This window comes from Tauraco erythrolophus, chromosome 8 (genome assembly GCF_009769465.1).
Source record: "Tauraco erythrolophus isolate bTauEry1 chromosome 8, bTauEry1.pri, whole genome shotgun sequence".
In the NCBI taxonomy this organism is placed as follows: Eukaryota; Metazoa; Chordata; class Aves; order Musophagiformes; family Musophagidae; genus Tauraco; species Tauraco erythrolophus.
In genome coordinates this window covers 32,952,235-32,966,350 of record NC_141472.1, presented here as the reverse complement: position 1 = coordinate 32,966,350, position 14,116 = coordinate 32,952,235, and the positions used below count along the sequence as shown (strand labels likewise).

The following is a 14,116-nucleotide window of genomic DNA, read 5'->3' as shown; positions in this document are numbered from 1 at the left end:
TAAGGATACGTTAATATAGCTGCTGTTTAATGAGCACAGGACAGGTTTGTTTTGTTGAAAACTCTTCTTTGGGCTATCAGTAGTCCACAAAGCTCTGTAAGCTGAGCAGTGTGTATGTGCGAATATATCTAGGTCTTTATAGTTTCCCTACCACCACATCATGAGAATGACCCTTAATGACACTTTCTCAAATTGCCCCTCCTTATCTTCTGCTTTGAAAGATCAAGACAAACTTTGGTATCTGTCTGCATTTCTTGCCTCTGTATTGTCAGGAGCTGCTGTATCTCAGCACATTTGAAAACTAGATGGCTCCATGCAGATTTACAATCTAAGCCTAATCCTTGGCAATCATGCTAGAAATTTTTGATCTAGTTACCTTGCAAACTTACATACTTAGAGGCACAGTAGCACTACTGCCCTTGGGTCTCTGAACAGGACCCAGGTGTCAGGATTCTTCCTTGGCACCATCACTATGCTTCTGCAGGTACACCATTTTACTTGGAAACTTTTCTGTGTAGGTATCTATCTGTCTGACTAGTCTTATGATTTTAACAGTTTCCCTTATCCAAGAGTTTTTTCATTTCATTATGTTCTGCCATTTGGCTTGCAGAGAGTATGTATTTAACAGCTCCTGTGTCAAGAACTTTCCACTGCATTGCTCAATGTCCAACATTTCTTCCTAATACCATCATCTGTTATGTTTGCCTTCTTTCTCCACTCTCTCTCACATCTGTTCAGGTCAGAGGCTACCCCGAGCCTCAGATCACATGGTACAGAAATGGGCATCCTGTCCCAGAGGGAGACCATTATGTTGTGGACCGCAGCATTCGGGGGATATTCAGCTTGGTAATCAAAGGTGTGCAGGAAGGTGATGGTGGTAAATACACCTGTGAGGCTGCAAACGATGGTGGGGCTCGTCAAGTGACGGTGGAACTGACAGTGGAAGGTAAGAGGATACTTATGCTGTTGTTGTGACAATTATAGAGTTTAGTTAAACGAACAGGCTGTGTTAAACTGTCTGGTTAAAATCACAACTGTACGCACATGCTTTATCACTGGTGCAAGACTAAAATTCATTAAGTGCATTTCACAGTTTAAGACATTTTGCAGGGAACCACATGTCTATGGCTAAATAAAGTATGTGTTCAGTTTCGGATGTGGATGATGATGCCCAGGTAGCAAAAGACCTAGCTTTAAAGACTTTGCTAAAAACTGTGATTGTCATGGAAGCCACCAATCAAGACAGAAACAAAGGCCTGGAAAGTTAACATTTTCTTTCAGGCAGTAGAAACTGTAGTGATCTTGGTTGCTTCACAGCCCATCAGATAGGCACGCTGAGGCAGTGGGTTTCTGGAGCTCTCCATGCATGCTTCCATTTGCTAAGCCGAACTCCTGGTTGTAATTGCATGCTTAATGTCACACGGGAAACAGCCAAGATCAAACCCAGGAATTTTTAAGAGAACATCTGCATATTAGATAGTTGCAAACTGCCAAATTTAAAATGTGAAGAGTGACACAAAGCCAGAAAAGGATGGAAATCAATTGTACTGCTTCTATCGTTGCAATTTGGTCATGTCAGAGATCTGTGGAATATCAAAGCTCCTCAGGTCACAACTTTGTGTTGAATTCTTGACGCAAAGCAAAAATCCACAGCAGTCCTGAAACAATCAGCATTTGGGTTTATCCAGAGTCAAAATCTCTAACAGATATCCTCAGAGTACATCCTGAAATATGCACAGATCTGACATGATTGTTACTGCCTTCTGTTGTAAAAATTATGCAAAATATTTTTTTCCCCCTTGTTTTAAATTGTGACAACTTTTATGAGTGACAACTTGCATGGAGGTGGAGGATTTTTTAAAGCTGTTCGTATATCAGTTTTTCTGGACTGGGCTTTGCTGCAGTTTAAAAGCAATTTCTTGGTAGTGCCCAGTGACTGAATTTCTCAGAGTTTAAGAATTACATTGTCTTTATTTAAAAAATCCCTCTATGCATCAAGATAGCAAAGCACAGATGCTTTCTGTTCTCAGCAGACACCTCTGTGGCGCTGACTGCTGCTTGAGAAGATGTGTGACTGAAACATGACCTAGTCCTTCCATCCTGCGTGGCTGTTCTATCTGGTGCTAACGTAGATTCTTATAAGGCTCTAGAAGAATTTTTTTTTTTTTTCCACAGCCATCAGAGCTGTTTGATTGATGCTGCCCCAGGTCCCTGCCCTTTTTTAACGTGCCAAAGCCCCGGGAATGCTGTGTGCAGTAGATGGCGCTGAGCTCACACGGCTTCGTACGCGTTTCCCTGTTGCTCACACCCGCAAGCACGATGAGCTGTTGTGCTTCAAAAAGAATCATTTTACAAAAAAGGTAATCCGGGCTAGCACAGGACTGAAAAACGAACCAAGTAAAGTCAGACCTCTTTCAGAGTCCAAAAACTTTTTTTTTTGCTATCTTAAATCGAATTAGTGCTGCACTGTAGAAATTAGTCACAGTGTTTCATTCGCTTGTTTAAAAATATTTTTGCATGAATAATCTGCAGTGTTGTTACTACTGAGGCCAGGCGTTAGATGGTAACTCTGCTAAAAGTTGTTTGTGAAATTGGAGAGCCTAACTTTGAACTACAGGTGATATAACCTCATACTGCAGGTGTTGCATTCCTCCTTCATGTTTGAAACCTGGAGAAATGCGTATTTAGTATCTGTAATTCCCAATGGTCTTAACTTCTGAGTTCCTGTCTTTCTGTCCTGTGTTTACAGGAAACTCCTTGAAGAAATACAGCCTGCCATCCAGTGCCAAAACCCCCGGGTAAGAAGTCCACTGGCTTTGGTATTGTTTAACAGACATCTAAATATGTTTTGGTAGGAAAACAAATAAAATTACTCTTTCTAAAGAGTGACCATTTATCCCCATTTTAAGTGCCTCTATGTTTTGTCTTTAGCTCTGTTTCACTTTCAGGGTCAGTCAAAAAGGGTTGGATTCTTGTCCAGTTCTCAGTAATTCCTCTCTGGAAATGAACCCCCAAGGCTCCTTACCTGTGCAAGAATCAAAGGGAATGTAGGAGGGCAAAGCCTGGTAGTTAAGAACTCAGTTCTGCACAACATTGCACTGGAATTGCTTGGCGTGATTTCTCACACTTGTGAGATGGGGATAGCAGGAATGGCTGGGCTCGCAGAGGCAGGGCAGTGCCAGCTACAGCAACATGTGAAAACAAGCACTCTGGTATTTGTGAAGTCAAATGCTCTAAGTTCAAATCTCCATTTATCCCAAGCAGAATAGCTACTGTGAGAGCTGCTGTGTTAGTAAAATAGATGAAGCTGTCAGGAAGACATAAGGAGCTTGATACAGCTGCTGCTCCTTCATACTGTCAGGAGTTAGTCTGTCTGAAAACAGAACATTCTGCTGGTGTCTGCAATGTTGCACCCTCCTCTGCTGCAATATTGCACCATCTTGACTCTGCTATTCAGAAATCCTTCCCCACATCTTCCATGACCTGACAGCCTCCTTATAAAGCCAGAGCAAGTACCACTTTTAAGACTCATCAGTAAGAAGTAAAAGCAACTGAAATCAGCATTTTCTCACATGTAATTTAAGTATTTCCAAGCAATACAGAGGGTAAACTGTAGTCCAGAAAAAAGAATTGTTCCAGTTCGGAGTAGCTGTTAGCAAGAATGGTTTGGAGTAAAAGTTAACAAGAATAGGTTGACGGGGTGATCCACACTGGTGCACAGAAGAGCCTTCTCGCTGTCATGTATTTTCTGCACTTCAGTAAGCATTTACAATTTAGTGAATGCCCCTCTTTTAAAAGCCCCAGGCCTCATTCTTCCAACAGCTGAATTCATTTCTTTAAAAGTAGCTTAAATTTAAGCAGAATTATTTCAGATTTATATCCCTAGGACTGAGTCGCCCTGGATGTTGGCAAAAATACATGTTTCTGATTATGTTAGTGATCAGAATACAGACAGTTAAAACTGAAGATTTTAGTTTTGTTATTGATACAAATATTATTTCTGTACGTTTTGAATTTTAAAATTAACTGAGAACTGAGATTACAACAGTGAAAATAGTAAGCAAAACTGAGTAATCAGGAAGGCTTTTACATGATAATGTCTGCATTGCAATTTTGCTACAGAAATGCACACATGCTAAATAATCAAAGCAAGAAAGGACGGTTGAGATTGCTGTTAGGTTTTGTTATACATTCCGATTTACCAAAGCACTGTCCTAATCCATTGCATTGTATGGAGTTAGAGAGATTGTCCTCCTTTTTCATTCTCATGTGTTTTACTCCTATTCAGTATTAATAATTTTATGGTATAGAAAGTTTATGCCTTACATAAACAGGGAAGAGAAAAAAAAATACATTTCAGTTTATGTATATCTAGGAAACAGCCATAAAGCTGCAGGCTAGCTAGTAGTTGACTTTCTTTTAATGTGTTAGTATAAGTGTATAGATATATAAATATAGAAACACCATGTAAAGATGGTCACTAAAAGACTTGTTTAATACACATTTATGCTCTTTAGTTGTAGCATGAGGAAGATGACATTAAAAGCTATCAGATATTTAATTATATGGTAAAATGTTTTCCTTTTTAGCATTTTACAGTCACCCTTCTCCTCCAAGACTGTTTGCTGGTCCTCTTGCCTGTGTAAATCCTTTCATCACGGTATCATCTCTTACTTAGAAACCTCATGCTGCCTATATGGCAACCATCCTATCTTGGCAGCACCTTGGACTAAGGAGATGCAGTATCTGTTAGTATCTGACACCTGGCAGAAATGGTGAGGTATTGGCACATCTTACTTGCATGTAGTAAAAGGCCATCTGGAAAAGAAGGCCTTGAATATGGTTCCATTTGCTTGATATTAAAGGTTAAAAAACAATTTTAAAAAAATCACCATCTGCCATCTGCTAATGCGTGTCTTTGTTGTAGCTGGGCTTCAGAGGAAAGAACGTTGAGTGCTCCCTTTGACATTAACAAGACCTGAAGTTGTACCTTTACTTTTTTTTTTCTTGCTATAATACTGCTTGATGTTTTATGGCTGTGTAACTGAGAGTTTTGGACTGCAGTCACTGATGTCACTCTAGTTTCATTCCACATGTCATTTCCCAGCTGTGCCATCCATGTAAGTAGAGCTGGGCATTTACACTTAACAGACATTCACCCGGGATGGGTGTACTTTGGGTTTCTGCTCTTTTCGGGTTTGCCTTGCAAATATTGTAGTGAGTGAGATCCCAGACAGAAGCCTTTCCCAAACCAAAAATCTTTACAGGACATGTCAGAAATGTTGCAAAAACAAGTTGCTGATTCACAAATCAAAAATTCCTGTGCCATAGTACTTGAATTACATGATAAAGAACTATGAACAGTGAATAACTATGCACAAATAATCTGTTAGGAGGCAATTAAGAAACAGAAAACAGGGAGAACTGAATGTGTGCAGTGTTTCCTATCATTTGGTTTGCCCAGCTCTGCTTATAAGCAACTGAAGTTATCGTCGAGATCTTTTATGTGAGTTATGTATATGCTGGATTAGGGTGTCTAGGATCATGCTATTTAGTTGCATGAGGAGTCAAGGGCAGTCATACCAGCATTTCCATTTCTTCCATTGGCCAAAAAAAATATCGTGTAACTACAGTCTCGATTACCACTAATTTTATACTCTTGTTGGCAGACCACTGGTCTAAAATGCTTCCTGAAGTGTGCTCTAACCACAACAGCTTCCAGTTCTTCTGTGAAACCAGGATGTCAATTGCCTTTCCAGGGGAAGACTTACTGTTCTGCCTGTGGAGCAGAGGCCGAGCATCTGGGGAGAGAGTCCACCCAAGTTTGCTACAAAACCCAATAGAGTTGTTGTACGTGAAGGCCAAACAGGCAAATTCTCATGTAAAATAACAGGACGACCTCAGCCTCAAGTAACTTGGTTTAAGGTATGATTTTTTCCCCCAAAAAATAATATTTTCTTTCTCTGTTGCAATTTTGTGACTTGAAAGGATGAAATGCACTTGCTACTGCAAATCGTTGTGATGAGAATTTAGGTACAAGGAGAGCCATATTCTTCCTTATTTTTATACTGAATGAACTCACTAAAGATAATAGCTTTCCTTCTCAGTATAAACTTCTCTCGTATCTGTCTCGTTGTTGAAAATATTTGTGCAAAAAAATCATCTGAAAGCACCAAACAAGATTAAGGTTCCCTTATAAAAATAGCAAGTATGAGAAATACTTGCCCAAAGACCTTATTAACTAGATAAGAGAAGTAGACAAAGAATGGGAAGTGTGAATATTATTGTCATCTCTGTTTTATAGAGAAGGTCTGCAGGGATTTCATGCTTTGACTTGGTTACAGAGGAGTCTGACAGCTGTGAAAATTACAGCTATATTTCTCAAGTTACATGTCAGTGTCAGTCATAAACTGTCTTTTCTGTATCCCTCACATTGGGTTTTACCTGTACATTAGAATAAATATGGTGTTTGCAAAGAAATGAAATTGAATTGAAAAGAAAATTAACTGTTTAGGAATTAACAGATATGATTTGATTTTTGGCATGCACGATTGTTTTTTGCAAATGAAAAAAAAATAAATCCAAGGCAGATGAACAACAGTTCAACTGTTTCAGTCTGAGCTCTGCTAAGACAGTGGTAGCAGAAAAGGAGATCTGAGCTGTCAACTTCAGATCTGCATTAAAATTGGGAATTGTGCACATCTGTCATTTACAAAAAAGCTTTATAAATGAGCAATATTTAAGGTTCATTAGACTATTAAAAAAGCATTGAAGACTGAAATCCTAGTGCCCACTTTGGCATACACAAGATCTCCAACCACTTCTTTCTGTTAGTAAGGAGAGAGCTTTCAGGTGATAATTATTATACTGATTAAACCATTTTTACTGAAACGATTAGTATTTTATAGAATTACAATTGCTTTCTTTAATTTGGAAGAGCAAATATGTGACTGCGCTGTTGGCATCCTGCTCCCTTCAGCATTCAACAGAGAGTTGCCTTACGTATAGTGGAAAAAAAAAAAAGCTTTTCTCAGAGCTTATGTTTTCCTCTGGTGTCTCCAGGTTTTCAAGGAGGGAGGAAAGGAAATCACAACAGAACCCATAAAACTGCCCATAGAGCAGGGAAATGCTTCCAAGTAATTGTCTGCTTTATTCCAGACTTATCCTTGCTGTCTGTAATACAAGAATGCCAGGGTACATCTCAGAAAACAAGCAGCCTCTTGCTGTAGAAGCACTCACTAAGACATCTCCTTCCATTGGCAGCTCCATCTAGAGTCTGCTTCTCCTTCCAGCTGCCATCAGTTCTTATGGGGCAGCTGACTCTCTAGGCACTCTGCAATGCAGCTCCTCCACAACAGCCTGCTTTCAGTCCCACCAGACTCAGGTTCTCCAGCCATGCAACTCAGTGCAAAGCAGGATTTGTCATTCAGTTCTTTTTGTTCAGGGCAGCATGGTAAACAGCAAGTAGAGACTCGCAATCCAGCAGCTTGGATCTACGCTTTGGTACTTCTTCGTACCTGTTTTTGCGGTTTGATAGGGGTTATATGATGTGTTTTGCTATTGATTGTCAGCTTCTGTAATGTGTTACTCTGTAATCTGGCATTCATTGTCTGATCCAGTGAATGAAGTAGGCAAAGTTCTTGTTATTAGTAGCTCCATGAGTTCTGTTCATGTTTGTGTCCTTAAAAGATGTATTTCAACGTTTGCAGATCTGCATATATTATTCTGTAAAGTACCACAAGTGTGTTGCTCAGAGGTTCAGTAGTCATACCATTGCAGACCAGTCCGCTCTCTTGAACTTAGCCTCTAACCACCACTTTTGGTTAAATTGTTTTCCTTCAGGCTTTCATAATATTATTTTAGCATGTATTTTGAGCACCATGAAGCTGTCTTTCAATAATTCATATGCTCTGTAAAGTGCAAATGCGTTGTTGCTCTTTATCAGAGTTGTATTGGCAGGTCGTTGTTGTTGAGCATGTTTGTGCATCCCTATTCATAAGGCATGGATTAACAGGTAATCATGCATGTGCTTAGGCTAGCTGCAAACAAGCTCAGGCCCACAATGCTTCTGGACATGTCAGATGGTCCTGCAGGGTCCTGCTGAGTGGTGGGTATTTCAGCTGTGCCTCAGCGTCATGGAAATGAACTTAAATGGCTGCTGGACCACATCTGGCTAGGGCAGAGCCAACACATGACCACCTTTCATACAGCATGGAAGCTTTATAAACAATTAAAATTAGCTTTTCAGAGCTAATGAATAAGCTTTTGTGTAAATGTCCTACTCTGCTTATTGTTTTCTTTCCTCTTTTCTTACTTGCTAAGTTGTAAAGAGCAGAAGTTTCTACTGTATCACCACCAAACCCCTGATGTGAACTAGCTTTTTTTATTCAAATAAAACTTAGAGCACCCAGATAGCAGTAAGTTGATAGAAACTTCAGGAATAACAGTGTCTGAAAACACTGCAGAGTTTCCTGAATGTTTACTGACTAAAGCCCTGCAAATCATAGATTTGTATGCTTTCCCTTCCTAAGATTAGGACAGGAAAAGCTGTGGTGGTCAATTATTTTGTAGAATTTAAAGGCAGAAATTTTCCTTCTGATCATCTAACCTATGTAACAGGGAGCATAGATCTCCATGCATTTCTTCCTGCCTCAAAGCCGTACCTTTTGATTTAACTCCAGTGTAGCACTGCAAGGAGCTGTGTGGCAGCAGTGCCTCTCTTCGTGTATGCTTAGTGCTTTCTGCCAGCCCCACCTGGCCACTGATGAGGTCCTCTTATGCAGAATTTTTTCCAGTTCCTGAAGTGATACAGCATAAAAGAGCTATTAAGGGATAGAGAACTACTCTCAGCTTGGAAGGTTTTGCTTAAAAGTGTGATGTTTGACTTCCTGGAACAAACATGAACAGAAAACCGCTTTGAGCCCACATACAATGAAAAGAAATTTTTCTAGGAATATGAATATAGTAAATAAAAAGGCAAAACCAAACTGAGGATAGTTGGTGGAAAAATGCAGGGAAAAACTGGTTCCTGCAGATATGCATTATAGAACTTTTGGACACAGTTTTTTGTTTGTACCATATGAGTATTATTCATAGAAGGAATTTGCCTAAAAGATAGGTGAAAAGCATTTTGACCTATGTTTTACTAAAAAATTTCTTGCTCCCCTTCACTTACCAATAGCTAGCTATCTCATGGTGTCTTGTGATATTTGCAGGGTGACATTCAGTTGCAGCAAAATGAGCGTTTCAACATGTTTGAAAAAGCAGGCATCCAGTTCTTGGAAATCCAGAATGCTCAGCTTGCTGATTCAGGAATTTACACGTGCACAGTGGTAAACGCTGCTGGGAAGGCATCTGTGTCTGCAGAGCTCACTGTTCAAGGTACAGTGAAGAGTTTACAGAAGAGAGCACAAGCAAACCACAGACATTGCTTCAAAATATCTTTGGTTATGTTCTCAGTATAAGCATTCACTTTTTCCCATTATCTTCCTCTCTCTTCATTAAATGATACTGTGAAATCTTAGAGCGTGCTAAAACTGAAAACGTGTTGGTTCAATGGGAAAAAGACTGTCTAAATGCTTTGTAAAAACGTTCTTTAAAATCAATTTTTCACTTTTACTGTGATTTTGTCTTCCATATGTTTCAAACATAGATTTTAATTTCAGCAAATGGAGACCTTGCACTTGTCATTATAATCAGTAATTAATTTGGTATTTGCTGAGTGCTAACATCAGATGCACATTTATACCAGCTCCGTTCTGGGAAACAAAATTGTATCTGTATTTGTAGAACCATGAAAGTAGAGTAAAGGAGCATAACTCTAAACTGTAAGAGAGAGAAAACAGCTTAATGAGATTAAAATCAGGCTTCTCAACTCCCAATCCTGCTTATTTCACTGCTGTTAAAGGAAATAAACATCTTTGTATAAATAATTTAGGAAGTTCTATTCTGTCTATGCATTAACATACACAGTTCATCTTGCAGTTTAGTGCTTCTCAGGGTGCCCTTTGCATCAGCCTCAAAATCATACAGCCTTCAGCAACCACACTAAAGACAATTTCGTCAGTCAGGGGGGTAAGCAGTTACTGGACCCAACTAAATAAGTAAATCAGCAGCTGCTGACTTCAGCTGCAGTCATAAGATCAGTGGGTTACGCACCCAGCAGTGAATTTTTTGATGTGAGTTTTTTAGGTTCACATCAATGCTGTCACTCTGTAAGATATCAAGAATATAAATAACAACAGGATTTACATTTGGGATGCGCAGAACCACAACTAGTCTTTACCACTTAATGCTGTAATTTTTATCTGTAAGTTCCAACCTGAACAAGCCATTGTAGAAGGAGCTTGTACGGGTTGCCTGTTCAACTGATCTTTTATAGAAAGGGCCATTTTGTTCAATAAGCCTTTTTTTTTTTTTTTGAACCTGAAACTTGATCCTCACTTGCTCTCTCTGAAGTGGTGAGCTTTCTGTTGTGTAATGGGTACATCTGCCTTGAGAGATGATGTGGAACTGGGGTCACAAAGTCAGTTGTGGGATATGTTTGCTTCAGATGCTGACCACATCTCTGAATAATGCAGGCATTCTTTCTTGGATTAGTACAGGTCAGTAAAAAGGGCGCTCTCTTGCAATGTGCTTGAATAATCGGATAATTCCACTCACCTAACCACAATATATAATACCTAATTCTTTCTTTATCAATTAAATCATGTCATAGGAGTTGCTGCAAGATGCTAGCAGACAATCAAGTGGCTCAGAATTACTATGTTTTCTTCAAAATCCGTGCAATTTCATCTATAGATAACCCTGTTCCAAGAGCTATGTTTTTTTCCCCAAGCTTCCATAGTGGAAAGTAGAGAGGGAGGGGGAAAATGTTCTTTTAGTTAACAGGGTTGCATGGTTTTATCTTGCCTGCAACCAGTAGTTATTTAGCTTCCTCTTCTGCATTTGTCCAGTCTCTTTTCAGCTTTAATTTTTATGTGAAGAATTTCTGTTACTGTTTATTGGCAGGTTTATTGAAGTGAGGTCAATGGGTTATTTCCCTCTCTCACTGCAACATTTGTGCCTATGTAAATAGATTCTTTTGATCACTCTGAATGGTGTGGCAAGTCCAAGCATATAGATGTGGATTTTTGCTTGCAAAACACAATGGAAATGAGGGTATCATCCATCACATGTTTTTGTCTTTTCCCTGAGACAGACTCTGAAACCATTTTTATGGAGTATTTGGTGATGACTTGCAAAATTCATTATCTTGCATATTTATTATTACAAGTCTTTCTACTGTAGTTTCTAGTCTCACAGCTGACAACAGCATAGATGTAATTTTGATCTGACCAGGAGAAAACAAGCTACATCCTGTAGTATTGACTAGGGAAGAATGGAGAGATGTGGTTCGTACTTCATCTGGAGTAGTATTTCTCTCCTCCCAACTATTTATTATCTCATGCTGCCTCCAAGGGAAATAAATACTGTCAGGGTTTGGGAGAACACATGGAGGATCACATACACGTGAACTAACAGACTGACTTTGGGCAAATATGTGCTGAGTTATATCAGTGCAGCTGATGAGGTACCTTAGCAAATCAATATGGCTCAGCCATGTTCCCAGATTTCCTGGTGGTGTTGCAAAGTGAAGAAATATTAGCTTTTGTGTTATTCATGTTAAACATGATAATACTTGCTACAGAGCGAATAAATTGGTATAAGTTTACAGCTGGGCTCAGGTTTTGGAGGTTTTTACTACTGTTAATTTGGTTTTCTGTTTTAACCAGAGGACAGTTGCAGTTTCACTGTGGGCATGCTTTGGTGTGGTCCTGATGATTTGTGTTTCTCCACTTCTACAAGCTCTGTGGAGTTCCCATAAGATTTGATGAGCTGCGTCCCAGTTGGGATACCTTCCTTACTTCTCTTTCCCAACACGAAGCCCTTGAGGCTCACAGTACCTGTAGTTCTCAAGGAACTTGAGAACTTATTTGACCCAGCAATGTCTCAAAATGGACCAAGACCTCTTGTGTTTCTACTGAGCAGCTTGCTGTTGTCCATATCAAATTTTAGGTGTGGCAATAGTCAATCTTGACTTCAATGAATTGAAAATAACAGTGAAAATTTGTTTAAAATCTTTCAAATTTATGAAATTATGTAAAGTATTGTATGTATGTTACCTGGTTTCTCTTTTTTTATTTCAGGTCCAGATAAGACTGACACATACACTCAGCCACCATGGTATGCTTTTACTGGATTACTTTCTCGGAATATTTAATTGCAGTGCACTAATTTTGACATTTACTGCCTGAGCCTTCCTCACAAAGTGATAAATCTTTTTGGGTCAGTCTGTATTTGGAAGTTAGAAAATGTTTACTTGGAATGAGATTCTCTCTTACTGCCAAATTCAGCTGTCCTGGTAGACTCCTCCAAAATAGTTGGTGGAACTAGTGGCAACGCTATGAATTACAGAGTTCTGATCTGGTTCAGGAAGCAAAATTTAGATGGCTTTATGCTTACTGTTCCTATGTAGCCAAATAGTTATATAATCTGAACAAAAACTATGTGAGGAGAAATTGTACTTGTACTAATTGGTCCAACTTCCTTTTTTGAGTCAAAAACCTGAATGCATCTTGTCAGTACTGAGCTGGTTGTTCTTTACTGTCTTAACCAAAATGTAGTATGGCTGTGGTCTTTGCTGTTGTCTGAAAATACATACAAAAGTATGGTTAAAGTAACAAACAAAAAAATTAATATTTTAGGGCATTATCAAGATTTAAAGGTTAAATGCCTGTAATTAAAAAAAAAATTGTAAAATGGCTTTTCTTCATTAATAGAAAATGCAGGAATGAAATCCTCTAAGCTGACTGTGTAAGACCGTTTCATGAAGGCCAGTTGCTTTACAGTCTTCAGGGTGTTTCATCTGTCCTCATATGTCCTGGATGGGATTTCAAAATGACATGTTTACATTGTCCTAACTCCACATCCATTGCAAAATGGATCTGAAAATGCTGTGCCACCCTATTTTTCAGGTCTGTGTGGTTTTTAGGAACATACATTAAAATAAGTTTAGTGTAAATGCAACTGTGCAGCTCTACAGCCAAAACTCGCCCTATACTGGGTTCTCCGGGGTAGTTTTGCCTCCTCCATTGTTTATTCAAAAAAAAAAAAAAAAAAAAAAAAAAAAAAAAAAAAAAACAAACAAACAAAAAAAAAACAAAAACCAAAAGAAATATTTTGTAAAATGTAAAAATATTACAGTTGTAACTGCAAATCTCATGGGCATTATTTCTCTAGTACATTTAACTCTGGCTGAAGAAAGTACTACAATAAATATCGTGAATCTCTGTGAGAGAATAAGTCAATGGCACCAAGTACAGCAAACCAGAGCTGGGCTAGAAATTACTTCCTGTATTTCAACTACGTTCAAATTTTGCCTTGGAATAATACTTTGGAACTGTGAAATGCAGAGACAATGCTCTACAGGTAATAGCTTAGTGGTCAGGACAGTCAACTTCAATGAAGGAAACTTAGATTCGAGTCCCCAGTTAGCTACTCTTGTGCCCACAAAGTACTGAGCAGCAAATGCATCACAATTCTGAGAAACTTGTCCTAATAAAACCATAACTGATATTGTTACATCCAGTCATAGAATCATAGAGTGCTTTCCTTATAGATCATAAAGTTCCAACCCCCCTGCCATGGGCAGGGGCACCTTCCTCTAGATCAGGTTACTCAAAGCCTCATCCAACCTGGCCTTGAACTCCTCCAGAGATGGGGCATCCAAAATTTCTCTGGGCAACCTGTTCCAGTGCCTCACCACCCTCAGAGTGAAGAATTTCTTCCTTAGATCTAATCGAAATCTGCCCTCTTTCAGTTTAAAGCCATTGCCCCTTGTCCTATTGATGCATGCCTTTGCAAAAAGTTCCTCTTCAGCTTTCTTTCAGTCAACTTGATTTTTTTTTTTTGACAACACCCCCTCTCCCTCCCCTAGGCTTTAGTCAAGTTTCCTGATCAGTCCTCTTTTGAAATCACCTAAATTACAAGACACTATAATTAGGAATAATAAATTCACTGCACAATTTACATTTTCATTTCCCTTTAGGGAACTATTTTATGTGGCATTTTGAGC

The 14,116-nt window shown here is 39.0% G+C and overlaps 1 protein-coding gene across 2 annotated transcripts in view; it reads left to right on the top strand.

The window, feature by feature from the left end:
* The window catches only part of MYLK (myosin light chain kinase), a 220,746-nt gene that overhangs the window by 91,182 nt on the left and 115,448 nt on the right, over positions 1-14,116 (top strand). For both annotated transcript variants that reach the window (XM_086615378.1, XM_086615379.1), the window contains 5 exons: positions 739-946; positions 2,750-2,798; positions 5,760-5,925; positions 9,216-9,381; positions 12,189-12,225. In XM_086615378.1, coding sequence (XP_086471504.1) covers positions 739-946; positions 2,750-2,798; positions 5,760-5,925; positions 9,216-9,381; positions 12,189-12,225 — 626 coding nt within the window. The remainder of the gene's footprint in view (positions 1-738; positions 947-2,749; positions 2,799-5,759; positions 5,926-9,215; positions 9,382-12,188; positions 12,226-14,116) is intronic.